This window comes from Arachis ipaensis, chromosome B3 (assembly GCF_059453495.1).
Source record: "Arachis ipaensis isolate K30076 ecotype BB chromosome B3, ASM5945349v1, whole genome shotgun sequence".
NCBI lineage: Eukaryota > Viridiplantae > Streptophyta > Magnoliopsida > Fabales > Fabaceae > Arachis > Arachis ipaensis.
Window position 1 is genome coordinate 17,664,849 of NC_142438.1, and position 20,753 is coordinate 17,685,601.

At 33.5% G+C, this 20,753-nt stretch overlaps 3 protein-coding genes across 3 annotated transcripts; 2 read left to right on the forward strand and 1 right to left on the reverse strand.

The window, feature by feature from the left end:
- Positions 1 to 5,883: 5,883 nt before the first annotated feature.
- On the forward strand, positions 5,884 to 8,491 carry LOC107629966 (uncharacterized). Its single transcript, XM_016332941.3, has 5 exons — positions 5,884 to 6,123; positions 6,427 to 6,569; positions 7,490 to 7,558; positions 7,653 to 8,062; positions 8,232 to 8,491. The coding sequence occupies exons 1-4, from the start codon at positions 5,973 to 5,975 to the stop codon at positions 8,016 to 8,018; spliced, it is 729 nt and encodes a 242-aa protein (XP_016188427.1). The 5' UTR covers positions 5,884 to 5,972; the 3' UTR covers positions 8,019 to 8,062; positions 8,232 to 8,491.
- A 1,812-nt stretch (positions 8,492 to 10,303) lies between these two features.
- Positions 10,304 to 11,081, reverse strand: LOC107634280 (uncharacterized). Its single transcript, XM_016337824.3, has one exon. The coding sequence runs from the start codon at positions 10,912 to 10,914 to the stop codon at positions 10,465 to 10,467; it is 450 nt and encodes a 149-aa protein (XP_016193310.1). The 5' UTR covers positions 10,915 to 11,081; the 3' UTR covers positions 10,304 to 10,464.
- A 4,647-nt stretch (positions 11,082 to 15,728) lies between these two features.
- LOC148569944 (uncharacterized) lies at positions 15,729 to 17,988 on the forward strand. Its single transcript, XM_088506748.1, has 2 exons — positions 15,729 to 16,113; positions 16,346 to 17,988. Exons 1-2 carry the CDS (start codon positions 15,729 to 15,731, stop codon positions 17,986 to 17,988), a joined length of 2,028 nt encoding a protein of 675 aa, XP_088362874.1.
- The last annotated feature ends 2,765 nt before the right edge of the window (positions 17,989 to 20,753 follow it).

The window sequence follows — 20,753 nt, forward strand, 5'->3', positions numbered from 1 at the left end:
GTTTCTTGGCATCTTTTCAAAACAAGAGTCAAATGATGCAAGCAAGTGTTAAATGAATTGCCAAAGACAGAAAAATCATCCATGAAGACTTCTAAAAATTTTTCCACCATATTAGAGAAAATAGAAAGCATACACCTTTGAAAGGTGGATGGGGCATTGCATAGCCCAAATGACATCCTCCTGTATGCGAAAACTCCAAATGGACATGTGAAGGAGGTCTTTTCTTGGTCCTTGGGATCCACCACTATTTGATTGTACCCAGAATACCCGTCAAGGAAACAGTAATGAGCATCGCCAGACAATCTTTCCAGCATCTGGTCAATGAATGGGAGAGGAAAGTGACCTTTCCTTGTGGCATCATTCAATCTTCTATAATCTATGCACATCCTCCATCCAGTCACTGTCCTGGTGGGGATCAACTCATTCTTCTCATTGGTGATGACTGTCATTCCTCCCTTTTTTAGTACAACTTGAACTGGACTCACCCATGAGCTGTCAGAGATTGGAAAGATTATCCCAGCATTCCATAGCTTCATGACTTCTTTTTGAACCACCTCCTTCATGGCTGGGTTGAACCTTCTTTGGGGTTGAACTACAGGTTTTGATTCTTCCTCCAATAGAATTTTATGCATAAAAATGGCAGGGTTGATGCCTTTGATATCCTCAATTGTCCAACCCAAGGCTGTCTTGTGAGCTTTTAACACTTCAATCAACTTTGTTTCTTCTTCCATGTTCAAGGAGGAGTTTGTGATTACTGGCAGGGCCTTTGCTTCTCCAAGAAACACATATTTGAGGTGAGGGGGAAGAGGCTTCAAATCCTGTTTTGGCTTCTCCTTTTCCTTGTCTTCAATGGAGATCTCTGCCACTTCCTCTTCTTGTTGCTCATGACAGCTGGCTTCTAACATTTCTTCCACCAAGCTTTCTATCATATCCACTTTCATGTAGTTCTCTTGCTCAGGAGAATGTTGCATTGATTTGAAAACATTGATGACCATTTGCTCATTGTGCACCCTGATGATCATTTCTCCCTTTTCTACATCAATAATAGCTCTTGCTGTAGCTAGAAATGGTCTTCCCAGGATAATTGAGTTGTTTCCTTCCTCCTCCGTGTCCAAGATCACAAAGTCTACAGGGATGATGAACTCTCCAACCTTCACTAATAGATTTTCCACAACTCCATTGGGTGTCTTGATTGATCTATCAGCCATCACCAAAGACATCCTAGTAGGTTTGATTTTTTCTATGACAAGTTTTCTCATTATTGAGAGGGGCATTAAGTTGATACTAGCACCTAGATCGCAGAGAGCGTTCTCTAATGTCATCTTGACTATGGTGCATGAAACTACAAAGCTTCCTGGATCTTTGAGCTTTGGTGGAATACCCCTTTGAATCACAGTACTGCATTCTTCAGTGAGCATAATGGTTTTCTTCTCATGTCAGCTTCTTTTTTTGTTAATGAGCTCCTTCAAGAACTTTGCATATAGAGGCATCTGCTCTAATGCCTCAGCAAGTGGGATATTAATCTCCAACTTCTTGAAGACTTCAAGGAACTTGGGGAAGTGTTGATCCTTGGTTTCCTTGTTGAACCTTTGAGGATATGGCAGAGGAGGTGTGTAAGCCTTCACTCCTTGCCTTTGTTCTTGAGATGGTTCCTCTATTACTTGCTTCCCTTTCCTTGATTCTTGTGACTGCTCATCTTCCTTTTTAGGCTTCTCTTGATCCTCCTTGTTAAGTGCAACTTCTTCCTTGTTGCTGGCTTCATCATGCTTGCTGACAGCCTTGTCATTGTCCTTCGGCTTCTTATTGGCTTCAGTGTTATTCACCAAGATTTTTCCACTCCTCAGTTGGATGGCTTTGCATTCTTTTTTAGGATTTGGAATGGTATCACTTGGGAGTGAGCTTGTTGGCTTTTCAATCACTGCTTGCTTGGACAGTTGTCCAATTTGCCTCTCTAAGTTTTTCATTGAAGCCTCATGATTCTTGCTTGTCAGTTCCTGATGCTTCACCATTTTTTCCATGAGTATCTCTAGGTTTGAGATTCTTTGAGTGTCTTGTGATATTTGTGGCTGGTTGTGGGGTGTTGAAGATGGATGATAGGTGTTTTGGTTAGTGGCTTGGTTATTGGGTGGATAGTAGTTGGAATTTGGGTAGTTATTTTGGGGTTTTCTATATGGATTGGGGTTAGTGTTTTGCTGGTTATTGTTGTTTGTGTTTCTTGAGTTGTTGTGGTTTGAATTTCTTTGCCATGGCTGCTGGTTTTGATTGTGGTTATCCCCCCATCTTAGATTTGGATGGTTCTTCCAGGATGGATTGTAGGTGTCACCATAAACTTCATTTTGGCCTGAGCCTTGGTTGTGCACATATTGAATTTGTTCCTGCTGCTGATCTTCTTGGTTTTCTTTATTTTGCCCCCATGTGGGTGATGGTTGGCTTGTATTCACTGCTGCAACTTGGAGGCTATCAATCCTCTTGGCCTTCTGCTCAAATTGTTGCTGGATTTGCTGCTGCATCACCTTGTGTTGAGCTAGGATAGTGTCCACTCCTTCCAACTCCAGCACTCCCTTTCTTTGAGCTGGTTGGCGTTGCCTTTGGTGAGCAAAGAAGTATTGATTGTTTGCCACCATATCAATGAGGTTTTGGGCTTCCTCTGCTGTCTTCATTAATTGTAGTGAGCCTCCTGCTGAATGATCTAGTGCTTCCTGAGCCTTCAGAGTCAATCCTTCATAGAAATTTTGAAGGATGTCCCATTCATTGAACATTTCAGGGGGACATTTTTTAATCAGGGCCTTGTATCTCTCCCATGCCTCATAGAGAGACTCTGCATCCATTTGTGTGAAAGTTTGGACTTCTGTCTTGAGCCTGGTGATCCTTTGAGGTGGGTAGAACTTGGCTAAGAACTTATTCACTAGATCCTCCCAGCTAGTGATGCTTCCTTGTGGGAAGGCTTCAAGCCATTGAGCAGCCTTGTCCCTCAATGAAAATGGAAACAGCAACAATTTGTATATGTCTGGATGCACACCATTGGATTTTACTATGTCACAAATCCTCAGAAAGGTGGATAAGTGTTGGTTTGGATCCTCCAAAGGGCTTCCTCCATATGAGCAATTGTTTTGTACTAAGGTGATGAGTTGGGGCTTCAATTCAAAGTTGTTTGCATTGACATTTGGGGTAAGGATGCTACTCCCACAATGCCTTGGATTGGCAAATGTATAGGAAGCCAATACTCTCCTTTGTGGTTGACCATTGTTGTTGGCCACTCCCACTGTTGGATTTGTTGGATTTGTTGAATGTTCCTCCATTTCTTGGAATTCTTCCTTTGAATCCTCTTCTCCAACAATGCCTTTCCCTCTTGCTTCTCTTCTTAGCCTTCGAAGAGTTCTTTCATTAGTTTCACAGAAGGTAGGGATCTCTCTCCTTGCCTCTATCATACAAAACAACAAGAAACACACACAAAACTAGAAAGCAAGAATGATTCACTCTATTGATAGAGCAAAGTTAGTGTTAGCTTAGGCAAAAATTCAAACAGTTAATGTGCTTGTTAAAAACAAAGAAAGTAAACAAAAAATAAAGAAAAAGTGTTTAATCTAGACCACCACCTTACTTAATCATTGTCAATCTAAATCAATCTCCGGCAACGGCGCCAAAAACTTGATGCGACCCGGTACACTTGCCGGTAAGTTTAGGTGTGTGAGAAATGACTAAAAAACATATATGAGAAATAAATTATTAAGGATAATTCATGAAATTCATAAATTTCGGGGAATAGTGGGAACGGGGTGGAAATCCCCACTCGGGTCTCCGTGCCTGCTTCGGAGAAATTTTGTCCCCCATCCCCATCTCCATCAAAAAAATTTCCCACAATCGGATTCCCATTTGGAGCAGTCTCCGCAGGAATCTCCGTGTCTCAAGAAGTTTTGTCATCCCTAGTACAACCAACGGTGGAATGATAGAATGGTGGTTTCTTTTGGTCACGAGTTAATGTTGTTCTTTATGAGATTTTACTTATAATGAAAACAAAGGCTGTTGTAATGTCAATGAAGTAGAAGCTATATCGTTGTTTAAAGGAGAAAGATTACATTATGCAACCAAGGTTTGGAATATATTCAAAATAATTTCCTACAATCCAAATATTTAAGAGCGGAGGAATTTAAGATTTTGATAATGTTTCGATTATCTCAAAGCGAAGACTCACCTATAATCGCTTTCATATAAAATTGATGGTTGATAATCGTTAGATAATTTAATAAATTTAATTTAATTATCAATCATTTTTAACTATCAATTTTACGTAAAGACAAAATGCACGTGAGTTTCTATCTTATTTCAATACTCTAAATAAAATTCTAAATAACAAAAATATCAAAAGAAAAACATAAAATTTTAGAGTTAAATTTCAAAGTGGTTCTTGAACTTATAATTGAGTCTCGAATTTGTCCCTAAACTTAAAATTTCCCTAAATTTGTCCCTAAACTTAATAACGGTCGTCCCTAAGGTATTTTCCACTGAATATTCGTGAAGGGAGTGACGATGTGTATGGAGGAAAGTCACGGTGGACAACCAAAGGCTATATTACATGAAAATTATAAGATTTTGACTTAATTTAGTTCGTATTGTTGGTTTATAATCTAATCCAAATTTGAGGTCCAGAAAGTGTGATCCTTTGCCTTCGCTAGCTCATCAGATTGATTACCACTCCTTGTTCATAATCTCCATCCTACTATAGGATTTCTTCAAGTTCATCTTCACCTTCAGCTTCTACCCTCTCTTCCTCTTCTTCTCCCCAAACTTCACCATAGCAACTAGAAAGCTCTCCTTTTCCCTCGACAACACCACCTCCATAGTAGGCGACCAGCGCAGAATCGGAAGAAGGCAGAGCAAACTGTCAAATTTTGGATCTTCCCTAATAAACTATTTCAGATAATCGATGATCACACGGTTCTCGATATTTCCAAGATCATCGAAAAGGAGAAAAGGCAGCGGGAGGAGGCCAGCAACACACCATCGGCGGCCGGTGGGAGAGGACTTGAGGCGGCCGGAACGGAAGTATGTCTGGCGGCAAGATCTTGTGCTGTCGTTGAAGAAAGAGGGGTCGATTTTAGGAGTGACAAGATGGCAACAGGTGGAGTGGAGATCGAAGGTGGAGAGAGAGGAGAAAGACAGGGCATAAAGTTCTGACTGTGAGAGAGTTGTAGTGTCTATTCGAGACAGGAATTTTATGTGAAAAAATTACTGTTGTTGCTACAATGGCAGCGCCGGCAACTGCAAGGTAGCTGTAGGGATTAAGAGAAGAAGAAGAGACTTCGTGAGAGAGAGAAGCACAGTAACACCAACGCATTAAATCTCTCTCAATACTCAAAACGCGTCGTGTCGATTGTATTTGGGGCTAGAAAGGAAATGACGATGTTTACAAGTCCAGCGTAGTCTCCGTCCAACCACGTCATCAATCCATCGCTAGAAAATATCTCAAGGATGGCCGTAGCTAAGTTTAGGGACAAATTTTGGGAGCAATTTTAAATTTAGGGACAAATTCGAAGTTCGATTACAAGTTCAGGATCACTTTGAGATTTAACTCAAAATTTTATTTAAAATTGATATACGTTTAATTTTAATGCATTATCAGTGTAAAATAACTTTGCATGCACATCCAATTATGTAACATCACATTAGAAAAAATAACTATCTTTTACACTAATTACATAAATAATCATCTAAAAATAAATTTAATTACACAATTGTATTTTACATTGTTAATGCATCAAAATTAAACTCCAAAATTATATATAAAAAAAACTTCATACTTTTAGTATTATTAAATAACAAAATTAATTGCTGAGTGTGACGTGGCAAATAGCCCTAGTTTACAGTGGGTCAGTGGCTCTCCACACGCCCATACAAAACATTGATCCCACTCCTCTTCCTCCATTTTCTTCTCTTCTCTTCTCTTGCGCTTTTGCAATCGAGCATCAGCGACCATGTCTTCTTCACTCCTCAGATCCAGCAGGGCCAAGCTCTTCTCTTCCTTCAACTCTTCTCTTTCTAGAACCTTCTATCCCACCGCCTCTCCTCCTCCTCAGATCGGAGCCCTCCCTCCACTCTTCCACCGCACCAACTCTCCCTCCCCCGGTACTTCCACTGCATCCCTCTCTCCATTTTCCCTATCTCCTTTTCTAATTGCTTTTATTTTATTCTAATGTTGATGAGACGCGAATAGTTAGGTTATCCACAAGGTAAATTAGAATACAAATAGCATTACTACGGCGATTGTGATTACGAATCTCTTCATTCTTTTTTATTGGGAAGAGAAAAGGGGGGGGGGATTGGGGATTTGCATGTTTATATGTTTAGTTGAAGCAACCCTTCCAATCGATATGCTTATTATGCATTCAAAGTTTTAATTCTAATCGTTTGGTTCTGAATTTTTATCAGCGAATGAAAAACCTTCCAACGGAAACTTGATTGGTCCCTCAAAACCCAGTGCTCGCGATTTCGGAAATCTTTATAGGGTTCCTGCTATCGGAAACCGAGTTAACAATCTTGGAAATGGTTCTACTAAGAAGGTCAATCTTTCGGTATGTGACATTCTCATTATTTTCATGCCATTCATACTTTTAGCAATACATGATGGTGCATCATTTTTTAAATATATAGTGGTTTCGTAGTTGCTTGTGAAAAAAGTAGTTTGAATTTTTTTTAATTAGTTGTCTAGGATAGATATCTTTTTTGGTGAGATTTCTAGACTAGAATCAATGGAAACTAATATAGAACTAGCTGAATTACATTGTCTACTGTACTTGTTTCGGAGAAAATACCGAGGAACCATGTAGCTGTACACCTTCTATGGTATATGAAAGTTATTCATCATTATATTAGCTTCTATGGTTTACTATTATAATTTTTGGGGGTTAGAACTGTTCCAAGTTGAAAATTGCTAAATCTGCAAATCTATGTCAAATTAAAATTATGTATAACATTCGAGTAGTTTAACGTCAAAATACTTGTTTGAATTTTAAATTCGATAAATCATATCGAAGAGAGAGAATGGGAGAATAATAGGGAAGCTCCTGTGTAATTAAAACCTGACTAGATACAAGACAATTGTGTTGATTTTTTTTGAATTAGTTAAGAGTAAAATATTAATTATCTCAGAACTGGTTCTTCAAATTTCGAGTTCCTAAGACAATTTCTAACTGATTCCATCAAACTTGGTTATCAGGTTTTTGGAGTTTGAAAATGTTAACAAAAAGGTTTTAAGTGGTTTGGAGCAATAAATATTTGAAGGTTCTTGCTGATCTTAGGACTGTGCACCATTTTGCATCAAATACAATTCCTTTCCTTTTAGTCTTATCCTTTTCTAATGGAAATAGAAAAGGGATCCACTGCATGCCATTTTACCAAAGGATGCGATAAATGATCATTGACTTCAACTCTGTTTAGTTTCTAACCCGCTGGAATTGTTCTCTTATGCCAAAGTTACAATGCTTTTGGACAGGACACCATTGCACTGGCTAGAGCTGGATATGGCATTGGTGCTGTCAAGGGTCCAATGCAATTGATGACCGTGAGTCCTAAACTTCAAATTTATGACTGATCAAGTTGAATTTTTTCTGTCTCTGGCTTCCACATGTGGCTGATTATGCTTACTTTTTCAACAGGGACGCGAAGTTGCAGATGGTCGATTGGTTAATCATTTCCGTGTTAAGAGTACTGTTGCAAGTTCCAACAATGAGACAAAGGCTTATGGTCTTCGACCGTTATCTCCTCATCTTCCTGTTTATGAACCACAGCTATCTTCCACACTTTCAATATTCAACAGAATCACTGGAGTCATCTTATCTGCTGTCATCTTGTTGTTTTACATGATATATATGAAAATGGGCTTGATCAGTCTCACCTTTGGTTCTTTCTATGATTTCCTGTTTTACTCATCAAAACTCAACCTGCTTGTTCTTGAGATTTCTGGCTTAGCCCTTACCTATCACACATATATGGGCATTCGTCATTTGCTCCACCGACTATGATCTTAGTCACAACTGATACCTGAACATCACGCTTTGTACCTGAGGTAATTTAACCTTTATTTGAGTTTTGATTCTTTTATGGTTGCAATTATTAGAGCCAAGTGTGGTCCGTTATCTTGGTTTGCATTTGATTGAACCATTTGTTAAGCCTTTTGAAAAACTTGTTCAGAACTTTTATAGTGTGAATAGCATATTAACATGTAGTATTTCCAGGTGAAGCTTGCTTGATCAGAGAGGCATACTTCTCAGTCCTAAGGAACTTCAATCAGCATCGAATCTCTTTTTGATGTTGTGAATGTGCATTTCTGTAGTTGTGTTAATTTCAGCTTAATAATTTTACAATTTAGCACTAACTTGGTGTTTAGTGCTTAGCATAACTGCATCTGTTTGGAATCTGAAATCTCAGCGATGTTATTATCAAATTGCGTGTAATTAACTTTTGCAGCTAATAAGTGGATGAGTTTTGGTGTGACACCGACTTTTTTAGTCCTCTTTTTCAATCAATCGATCTCTGTCTTACCAAAAACCGAGTCTTTGTATTGTATCCAGATAAGTGATTGTATATTGAGGATTTGGCCCTAATCTTTATTTAAGAGTGGTTTATCACTCTTAAATAAAGATAAGCACTCTTAAATAAAGATTTCGATGAGAGTTATAAAATTTAATACGGATTAATCTCCTATTTTATTACTTTATCATTTTCCTCACTTAGAGGATCTGAATTCACTGCTGTGTGTGCAACATGCAGTTGCTTCTACATTGCAATGATAATTTGGCAGTTACATCCAACCCTTAATAACTAGACAATTATACTCGACATCCTAGATCACCAAACAGCCTATTATATTTAAATGACCCTCCAGGAAGTCACAACAGACATGAACCTAACTCACACATTTACTTAACACAGAACATAGCTTATGGACGTATATAAGATTTGAAATTTGTAATTATATTGTCCAAAATTGTAGCTAGTTATTGGTACTAACGCCTTCCTGGGCACCACAACCATGTCACTATAATTGATTAATTTTTAAGAGTATAGATGATAAGACAAAATAACTTTAGCTTAGTGGTTAAAAATTGTGTGCAATTACAAAATCCTATTTGTAGTATATATAAGTATAGATCTAACAAAGGGTAAATAATTTTTATCCTAAATGTTTGAATTAAATATCAAAATTGTTTCTAATGTTTTTTTTTGTTTTATTTATGTTCTAAATCTTTCAAAAGTTATTCAATGTTATTCTCACTCTTAACTTCATTAAAATACTTAGAATTTATATATTTTTTCAAATTCTATTTTTTTCTGCAATGTAGTAGAGAAAAACGGGGTTTTATATAAATATAATAATTTGATGTAGAGTGAGGAAGAAGACTACAATATCCTAAATTTTCATAAGTTCATTTTTCATTATTTTATGTTTTTTATTTTATTGTTTTTCAATTATTTTTAAATTTATTTACAATAATGATATTATAGGAGTTTGTCACATAATATTTATTATACATGAACTTTCATTAGTAATTTTTTTATTTAGTTAATAATAGAATAATGTTGAGTTAAAATATTTGACACATAAATAGTATGAAAAGAATAGGAGAAACAATATTGATATTTATTTCAAATATTCGGGACAATAATATATCTTAGCCTATAGTAAATGAAAAATGTCTACTGTACAAAATTAAAAAAGAAAGATTCAGTATATGTCTCATCTCCTGTCATAATAACATGTTTTTAGCCATAAGTATAAGACTAAAAGTAAAACTCAATGTGGATTCACTAAAGGTTTATAAGCTGATCTTTGAGTTCATAAACTAGTTCAAATATGATGAATACAGGGATACGATCATACGAATATTGATCTATATTTATGATAGAAGAGTGTTAAGAGATCAGCAGTTTTTGTGATTTGTATCTATCAATTAGTGGTGTGAAATTACATCTAATGGTGTAGAATTACTCACTCTTTTTTTACTAGTTAAGTGTCGGCCAGATTTTAATAAAAATGCTAGTCCCTAAACTTTCTCTTTATAATAATAGAATACGAATATTGATAAAAATAAAATAAAATAAAATAAAAAGAAGACACTTGTAATTAACACCACCATTTTGTTAGAAGACATTAATGTATTCAAAACTTTCCGAAAGGAGTAAATTGGAGAACCATAAACTATAATTCTTATTTATTTCTTAATATCTCGTCCAAACAAATGAATCTTTTTTTAAGGAAACAATACCGCCCAACAAAACACAAATTACATCCTTAATCCCACATACATTTCCATCAATCTTTCAAGTCAAAATCAATACATTACTTCATTGATATGGAGTTCAATACACACTCCTACATCAAGTGACAAAAAAGAGGGTCAAATTGTTTACATATATAGATATATATTGTTAGACACAACAAATAATTGAAACTACATAATCAACAAGCTAAGTAGCTATGTCCTCTGGAATGCTTTCTAAAGATGGCCTCCAAGGATTCATGTCTCCATCATCATCATCATCATCATCACTAACCTTAAAAACTCTTCCTCCTCTCAACTTCACAACACTTAGTAATTCTTCCAATGTCGTATTATTATTCTGATCATTGTTGTTGTTGTTGTTGTTTCTCAACATCTTCTTCAACTCTTCTTGAGTCATCACAACTCTAATCCTCACAACCCCATTTCTAGAATTATCATCAATAATATCATCCTGTGTTTCGAACCTTACCTTCTTGACCTTCATGCTTGGTTGTGCTTCTTTTTCTTCTTCCAACTTTGATGATGATGAAGATGGTGGTGTCTTTACATGCTCAACTACTACTTTGGCTGCTTCATAGTTATTCTCATCATGAACTTGTGCTGAAATGTTGCTTGTTCTCAAGCAATTCCCCATGTTATTATGTTGGTGTGTGTGATGATGAAAAAGAAATGAGTCAACAAATAAAAAAGCAACAAGAGCATTAACACAAACACATGGGGGGTGGAGGAAGCAAAGTTGATGAAATATGAAGCATATAAATAGAAGAAATTTGGGAGAACAGGCATCACATGGAGTGTCCGCTTTTTGCGCCGGCTATTTGGAATAATAAAATGAAATAAAATAAAATAACTTGCTTATCGACACCGCCATCACCCTGAGTCCTCACTCTATAATTTAATTGTTTATATTTATAAGTAAAATAAAAAATTATGATGATAAGTAACAGATATTTTTATGTTCATAAAAAAATTTAATTTTATTATTAATTTATTACAAGATATTAATTATTTTATTAAAAATATATATAAATATATAATAATTAATTTTTGGTATTTATTGAATGTTTTTGTTAATTTTTTTAATAATTTTTTATTTAAAGTATTCATTTTTTTTTTGAAAATTCATATTATATATGATAGATAGCATTGACACAATTAATTATGTATTTATTTTTGGCGTATTCTAGTATGTTTGTACTATAGTGGTTATAGTGGTAATGATATTTTAAAAATATTATTAAAATTAAAATAATATTTTCCATTATTTAGCAATATTTTTAAAAAATATTACTAAACACATTATCATCAAAATATAAAAAAAAAATATAATTTTAATGACACTTACATAATTATCATAAATATAGATATACTAGAATCTATCTTTATTTTTATGCATGTATATTATGCATTTATTTATAAATATTTTATTTATTTAGTGGAATTGCGAGGTACTTTAATTGATTGTAAAATGTTTACTCATAAATATAACCTGATCACTCAAATTTTAATTAGTTCTTTATGTTTCAAAGTTTTTAATGCTTTTGTTATACAAAAGATTTTCAATTAAGTTACTATAACTCAAGCACTTCTACTTAAGTCTTTATTGTGTGTACAACATTTATTTTAACTGGATATCCATCGATCTGCTTTAGAAATTTGGTGACTTTTCCATAAAATTTTTAAACTATAAAAACTTATAGTTGAAAAAAGTTTGATTATATGTACTTGGCTTGTTCAAAAATGGGTTTAAACTATAAGAATTTAATTGAAAATATATTATATAATATAAAAATTTGATTAAGGTTTGATCTAGTAATTTTTTTTTTTTAAAATGTGTTTATGCTTTTCAAAAATACAAACATCTTATTTTGTATTTTGTATTTGTACTTATAATTTTTAAAAATTAAGGGTACTTTTAAAAATACTTAAACAAAAAATTTTTAAAGTTGACTTATACTTATCAAAATTAAAAAGTCTAATATAATTCTATATATTAAGTAATATTTAAATTTAATTCTTACATTAATGTTTATTATAATATTTTTAAATTTTAAAAATTATTTTATCAAATATATTTATTATTGTTTACATTTATTAAAAATTATTTTTAATTTAATTTACTAAACATAGATATCACAATTTTTAAAAAATTAAAATTTTAAAATTAATTTTTAAAAGTTAATTTTAAAAAATAAAAATTTTATCAAACCATATCTAATAATTAAACTCTAGAAACTTCATTAAAAATTGAGCAAAATTACAAGGACTTCTAGAATCATTCAACCTAAATAGTAATTAAATATAATAATAACTTAATGTTTAGAATAGAAAATAATTTCGATTGATTTGACTCATCACAAATGAAAAGTTTAATGGTGGGCGACGTGGGTAGGGAGGAGGAGGAGGAGGTGGTTTATATTTTTTATTTTATAAGTATTAAATTTGTAATTTTTTTGTTAAGGATAAATTTATCTTTTTATTAATAAAAATTATTTTAAAAAATAATTTTAATATAAGAATGATTTTAATTTTCATATCAAATTATAAAAACTAAAATAGTACTTATTTTTAATTTTTAAATACAGAAACTCGGAGTTGAAATCTTTGTCAAAATGTATTTTTCAAAATGCTGATATCATATAATCAGGGATCCTTAGTTGAATAAAAGGATCAAATCATCAGATTCTCGGAATTATTCAATGAAATTTCTGTCAAAATTAATTTTTAATTACAATGCAAAACAATATCATATAATTATAGATCTCCTTAGATGAATAAAAGGATCATATCACTGTTTTTTTGGGTAAGATTCTAAGATTTTTGTCAAAGTATCATCATATTTTTTTATTAGAATAAATGATCATTTGTATTCATAAAAGATAAAAATACTAATATATGTACTTATATTAGATCGAAACTAAACTTGTACCTATGTAAGATGTCCTATGTGTGACAAAAATATCCTATGTGGCACTCCAACCTTCCAAAGACAGGATACTTTTGTCACACGGAAAGCATCTTGCATAGGTACCAGTTTAGTTTCGATCTAGTGTGGATACATATGTCAACGTTTTCATCTTTTATGGGTACAAATGGTCATTTATTCTTCTTTATTAACTAAAGTATAAATTAAAAAAAAAAATACTATGACCGTACATTTTTCTTTTATCAAACTAGTTATTATTTAATTTATTTTAAAAATATATTTTATATTTTAATATATATTTTATATAAATAACTGATTTAATAGTTAATTTTTTGTGTATATCTAAATATGGTTGATAAAATTTATATATACCTTTTGAGTAATATTGCTTCCAAATCATTCTTTCAACAATTGTCATTTCTACGGTTTTTTTTTCTAAAAAGTCTTTCTAATAAAATCTTGACCTTAGCTTTAATATCTAATTTTCTGTATAAGTGTACAACCTGTTTATTACTCAACTTGTATGGAAAGATTTTAGCGTTATAAGTTATATGGTACCACTATATGTTTATTTTTGACAAATAAAACGGGGCTGTTGACAAATGAAAATAAAAATAATTATAAGGTAGCTACATCATTTCTATCAGCATCAAAATAAAAGGCGAGAGGGAAAAGAAATTTCTAAAATTAGTAATTTAACAGTAATTATATTTGAGAACATAACACAAAAAGTTCACATTGCGATTGGTCACTCAATGTTGCCATTTGTGAATTAGGAGGTCTTGAAATCTTGCAACCTGACTAGCATCATGAATAGGATGAGTATTAGATATTGTTTCAGCGCCATTAATTTGTAAAAAAAAAAATGAAAGAATTTTTTTAGTGTGTTATGTAAAATTTTAATAATAAAAATAAAAATATTTAAAAAAATAAAAAATATTTTTTAAAAGACTATAATTTATATTTTTTATATAAGATATCTAAATATAAAATTATTTTTATTTTTTAAAAGATCGTTTAAAAAAAGTTTAATTATTCTGTTGATTCTTATAGTTTTATCAAATGTTTAATTAAGTCACTATACTTTTTTTTTAATTGGATCCCTACACTATTTTTAATTTTGTAACTAGATCATTTTTATATAAAAAATGTTAAAATTAACAGAATATTTCTCCCAAAATACATGCAATCAAAGATCTATTTAAATTTTTAATTATAAATATCTTCAATTTGCGAAAAGATATTCCGTTATTTTTATACTAGGAAGGATATAAATATAAAAGCTAAAGCAGTGTAGAGACACAATTAAAAAAAAAGAATTTAATTAAAAATTTAATGAAATTATAAAAGCTAAAATAATTAAACTTTAAAAAAATAACACTTAAAAGAAATTCGTAAAAATTTACTTAAACAATATTTTAGTAAAGTTTGAAAAAGATTCATCAAAGATGTGTTTGGATTAAAGTTTATAGATAAGAATTTGTATTAAATTTTATAGAAAAATAGATTATAATAAAATAATCTCTCTCAAGGTTCTGCCATAAATAATGGTACCACATCCCAAAATAGCTGATTAATTATTGAAGTTCCCATACCATCTTGGAATTTGTTTGATTCAAATAAATAAATGGTCCCCCAAATTTATATTAAAAATCTTAATTTATAGAAAGTAAGAAATTAATAAAAGAAAACAAATACAGAATATAAAGAATTAAAGTTTATAAATACATAGATAAAAATGACAAATATAAAGTACAGAAGGAAAATGGTAGAATTGAAATAACAGAAAAAAATAAAATTAAAATATATAAAAGAAAAAATAGAATCTCTCAAGAGTCAAGACTCATCTCGGCTTGTAATTAATTTTCGTGCATTAATTAATGTAATTGAGAATTTTTAGAGTACATCAATGTGTAAATCAATTAAAGTTCTCTAACATATTGAAGTTATTTATAGGGTAGAATTTTTAAATTTGTAACTTAAGTGCAAGGAATAAATGCTGAAATTGTGAAGTAATTATTAGTGTCAGTTGTTAAGAAGTGTAGTTAGTTGTAGTTAGCTTGTTGCACGTGTTAATATGTATAAATGGCTTGTGAAACCCTTACTATAAAAGTTAGTTTTATTTTTCATCAATTAGAGAGCTAATTCTCATTTCTCTTCTAATTTTACATTTTTTGTAAACACAGCTCCTCCATTTTCAATTTCTTGGTTTTCTTTTCAATTTGATTTCTGCTTCACTTTTGGACTCATACAACAGAGTCTAATGAGAGCTTGATCCTCTCTTCCATGAAATTTCACATGGTGCGGTGAGCGTGGAGGAGATGTTATTGCTCCGATTAGCGAGACCGAGAGTGGAAGATCTGAATCTGACATCTTCACAGATTCATCGACCTGGTTAATTTCTTGCCTTTCTTCCCCTTCTTCTCTTTTCTCTTTCTCAGATTTCGTTCCTTTTCTTGGAGCTGTTCTTGAAATTCCTTTCGATTCAACATTTCTTCGAATTTCTTTAATCTTGATTGACAATGGAAGCAAGTCAAAATCAGTCTGCAAACTTCAATTCAATGGATCCCCAATCAATTGCAAACTTTCTAAGTCAGATTTCAGCAATCCAAGCTCATGTGGCAAAGAACACAGTCAATCCGATGCAAGATCTAGCAAGTCCGTATTTTTTGCATCCTGGTGAAAGTCCTGGTAATAATTTAATTCCAGTTACATTGAATGCACATAACTACAACTCTTGGAGCAGAGCCATGTTATTAGCCTTGAAATCAAAGAACAAATTGAAGTTCATTGATGGTTCGATAACAAAACCAAATGAGAATGATCCCTTATTCGAAGCCTGGGAGAGGTGCAACACGTACATTGTGTCATGGATAAATCTGTCTTTGAGTCCAGATATCGCAGGAAGTGTCATATAGATTAACAATGCCTCAGATCTTTGGAGAGATTTAAGACGCAGATACTATCAAGGTGACAAGTTCAGAGTGGCTGAATTATAAGAGGAACTCTTTCAATTGAAGCAAGGAGATGCTAGTATAACAGCTTACTACACAAAGCTGAAATCAATTTGGGAGGATTTGGACAATTTCAGGCCCGTTCCTAATTGTGAATCTTGTGATTTGTTCTTGTGGATTGAAAGTCACGAGGGAGTATAGACGCGAAGACTACACAACCAGATTTCTCAGGGGACTTAGTGAACAATATTCTGTTCCTAGATCACAATTGATGCTTATGGATCCTCTGCCTGACATCGACACTGCCTTTTCCATGCTCACACAGCAGGAGCGACAATTTAATGAATCTCAAGAAACCAAAATCTTCCTCAACAAAATAACACCAAACTTCAATGATGATAGAAATAAAGGGAGAGGCAGAGGAAGAGGAAGATCTAATGCAACTGGAAGAGGAAGAGACAGTAGGATGCAGTGTACCTTCTGCGACAAACCAGGACACACAATTGACACATGTTATAAGAAGCATGGTTTGCCACCTCATTTGAGGCAAAGGCAGTTTAGCAGCATCAATTACATGGCTGCTGAGGCATCTGCTGAGAAGAAAAGTGATGATCTCAGCCAATGCAGTCTAATCGATTGCCAGAAGAAAGCTAATGACTCGTCAAGCCTCGATCTCACTCCACACCAAAGGGAAGCTATCATCAAAATTCTCAAAGGACAGGAAGCTCAGCTGCAATCTCAAGTCACACCTCAGGTTCAATTTTCTTCAGCCAATCCTCAAATGAGTCAAGGTAAAACCATCATTTTAAAGTACAGTAGTAATATTTCATCCTTTGTTACTGCCAAATCACACCTCTGGGTCATTGACACAGGGGCCACTGACCATGTCACATTCAATTTAAATGATTTTGAAACTTATCAACAGGTCAACCCCATAATTGTTAGAATACCAAATGGTAACCAAACCATCAGTAACATCATTGGTACCATTAGGTTATCTAATCAATCATATCTTTCAAATGTGCTGTTCATTGCAGAATTTGACTTCAAACTAATTTCTGTTTTAAAATTGACAAATGGATTAAAGTGCCAAATGCTTATTGATAATAAAATCTGTGAGATCCAGGACCAAATTACTTTAAAGAGGATTGGAGTAGCTAAATGTGCTGATGGCCTCTATACAATGGATAGTCAGTTTTTTAATCATGCAGCACACACAAACAACCATTTCATGCATAATTCACACCACCCACATCTGACTGTTGCAGCAGCTGTAACAAGAAATAAAGCACCTGCAGATGATGCTCATTCACATACTGCAGCGCATGCAGCACACACAAATAACCATTTCATGCATAATTCACATCACCCACATCTGACTATTGCAGCAGCTGTAACAAGAAATAAAGCACCTGCAGATGATGCTCATTCACATACTGTAGCGCATGCACTTTGGCATTTTAGATTAGGACACATTTTCCAACATAGATTAGAAATAATGCATAAAACTTATCCTGTTATTGCTTGTAATGAACAAATAAACCCATGTAATTCGTGCCACTTGACAAAGCAAAAACGATTGCCTTTTTCTTACAGCATTACTGAATCCCTCAATTGTTTTGATCTGTTATATGTCGATATATGGGGACCTATTTTAACTCCTTCAATACATGGTCATAAATTCTTTTTAACCATAGTTGATGATAAGAGCAGATATACATGGATTTTTTGCATGAAAACAAAATCGAAAACTGCGGAGCTTCTTAAGAATTTTGTAAAACTGGTTCAAACTCAATTTGAAAAAGGTTGTAAAATGCATAAGAAGTGATAATGGTCCTGAATTTTCTATAAAATCCTTCTATGCATCAAATGGCATCATACATCACACATCATGTATTGAAACTCCCCAATAGAGTGGGATAGTGGAGAGAAAATATAACACATTTTGGGGGTAACTAGAGCACTACTTTTTCATTCATCCATGGCAAAATGTTTTTGGAACTTTGCCACAACACTTGCTGTGCATTTAATTAATATACAACCTACTCAATTTCTCAACAATGCATTCCCTTTTGAAGTTATTTTCAACAAAATTTCAATCTTATCAAATTTAAGGGTTTTCGGATGCCTGGCATATGCATCAACACTTACAAATGGCAGGACCAAACTAGACCCAAGTGCTAGAAAATGTGTTTTCTTGGGATTTAAAGAAGGCACCAAAGGCTTTACTCTCATGGATTTGAAGTCTAAAACCATTTTCACATCTAGAAATGTGATCTTTTATGAAAACCATTTTCCATATTTCACACAAGAAACTGATTTACACATTGCAAATAATGACCAAAAGCATAATTGAAGGTTGTGGTAGGCTTAGAGAAGGGGGGTTGAATCTATGCCTTCCTTTTAATTACTGTTGTTACCCTTTTTAAACAAATTTGCAATTCTGATTCTGTTGTAACTTAGCAGCGGAAATTTATGAGACAATTTATTTTTGTCTCATGAATATCAGAAAACAGAACACAGCAGAGAAGAGAAAAGCTAACACCAGCATGTATCCTGGTTCGGTTGCCTTGTGCTATGGAACCTACATCCAGTCTCCTCCACAACTATGGAAGAATTTCACTATAGTAAACAGTATTACATACACCAATAACATAGGATTGACCCAATCCTTTCACACTCAAGTTCTAACCTAACTTGACATTGGCTATGCTAATACCTAACTATACCTCTTAGTGCTAACCCAACTAAGAAAGGGATACCATTCAGATACTAGATACAAGACACTTAATCAACCTAAAGAAATCAGAAAATAACTCTAGGCTTTTCTCTCAAGTGTATCTCTCAGCCTTTTTCCACTCATGGCTTTTTCTCAAGCTTTCTCACAATGCCTTTTCTCTCAAGAAATTACAGAAAGATAAGCTTAGAAAAGTACATTACAATCAGTAAAACATGAAGGAGATTGACTTCATCAACAGCCTCTGTGCTATGCGAAAAACCAGATTAGCAAGCCTCTGATTCAGTTCTTCATACTGGCGGAATACACCTTTGATTAGGTTACACTGTCCAGTTAGTTGAACTTCTTCAAAGAGCTCTCTCAGAACAAAACCTCTATTCACTGGTTTTCTCTCCTTAGTTTCTGAATGAACAGCAAACTCCTTATATCTCCTTGCATGTGGCTGAGTTCATCTTCCAATGTCAACACCTTGAGCCTTGAGCTTCACCAACCCACAAGCTTACTTTTTCTTCTCAAGCATCAAAGTAGAACTTTTGCTTCTGACTTTTCCAACTTGACCGAAAGCCACAAAACAGTAACCATGGAAATCTTCTCATGGTCAACCAAATCTGAACCATTGAACACCAACTTGGTCCCCAAGTCTTGATTAAGACCGTAGATACACAGCAGAATAGGGCAGCGAACAACTTTCCCTTCAATGCCATTTTCGGGTAGTGCAGAGAGTTGGGAAGAAGAGATGAGGATCTTGATGCATGCAAGATGAGATGGATTACCTTTCTTAAGCTTGATTTAGCTTGGGATTTCTGTTTTAGCTTCTGTGCTTCAAGCTTCAACTCTCTCTCTCTTGCTTCTTTGGTTAATGGCTTATGGAAGAAGCTTTTCTTCTTTTTCTCTTTCTTGCTTTTTCTGAAATCTTGATGTGACTTGATTAGAAGGAAGAGGAACGTTGCTTTTGGTTGAGCAAAATGGTGGGAAAATGAAAAACAATTGAGCTTGGATCGGGTTCTTCTCTCTTTAGCCCGTGGTGTCTTGCTATGCTTCTTTGATGAATTTGTTTGAGATGAATGACTTGGGCTTTATTTATTCATACTTACCATTCAGCCCATTAGCCTTGTTTTGTCATTCATTCAACTTGGGCTGCTTAAATTTAATTATGGCCTGCAACATAACATAAATAATTAGTAACATACACTTATTAATTAAACAACTCTAATTATTTATTTTGCCAAAAATAATGTTTGTCATCACTAATTAATTTAGTTAATTTCTTAACTCAACAATCTCCCCCTTGATGACAAACATGATTTAAGCAATAATCAAAAGGAAATGAGTTTGAGTAAGGTTTTAGAAACTCCCTTTGAATGATGTTGCTTGTTAATGTGTTGCTCCCCCTTTCCTTTTCAACAGTAGCTCCCCCTGAATCTATGCTCGATCCTTTTGTTCCTGTTTACATTAAGCTTAAAAAGGAGCTATTCAAGATGTAACTTGACTAAGAGATTCTATATAACCAGCAACACATATTCAGCCCAGTAATACTTATCATGACAACAGCCAAGGCAAGTTGTAAAACAAAATTAATTTGCAAGAACAGAGTTCAGTTCTAATCCGAAACATAGTTCAGAAAAGAATTATCAGCATCAACATATCAGAAAAATCAGCAGGCATCATTCAACTGAATTAATCAGAATCAATCAGAGCTATTACTCCCCCTTTTGTCATCAAGGGAGGACAACAAAAATAGTACCATAAAACCTGCAAGAAAGGTCAGTGCACAGCCAAAATAGCTTAATAAATAGCTAAAAGTGCATCAGCAATCAAAGTTATTACAGTTATCCAAGACAACAAAGGTATATTAA

What these genes read in the sequence shown, in the direction of transcription:
- LOC107629966 (XM_016332941.3), top strand. Translation starts at nt 5,973, where the DNA reads ATGTCTTCTTCACTCCTCAGATCCAGCAGGGCCAAGCTCTTCTCTTCC. An exon ending in CACCAACTCTCCCTCCCCCG is followed by an intron (nt 6,124 to 6,426) that starts GTACTTCCACTG and finishes AATTTTTATCAG; the next exon opens with CGAATGAAAAACCTTCCAAC. An exon ending in CTAAGAAGGTCAATCTTTCG is followed by an intron (nt 6,570 to 7,489) that starts GTATGTGACATT and finishes GCTTTTGGACAG; the next exon opens with GACACCATTGCACTGGCTAG.
- LOC107634280 (XM_016337824.3), bottom strand. Translation starts at nt 10,914, where the DNA reads ATGGGGAATTGCTTGAGAACAAGCAACATTTCAGCACAAGTTCATGAT.
- LOC148569944 (XM_088506748.1), top strand. Translation starts at nt 15,729, where the DNA reads ATGGAAGCAAGTCAAAATCAGTCTGCAAACTTCAATTCAATGGATCCC. An exon ending in GAGTCCAGATATCGCAGGAA is followed by an intron (nt 16,114 to 16,345) that starts GTGTCATATAGA and finishes GTGGATTGAAAG; the next exon opens with TCACGAGGGAGTATAGACGC.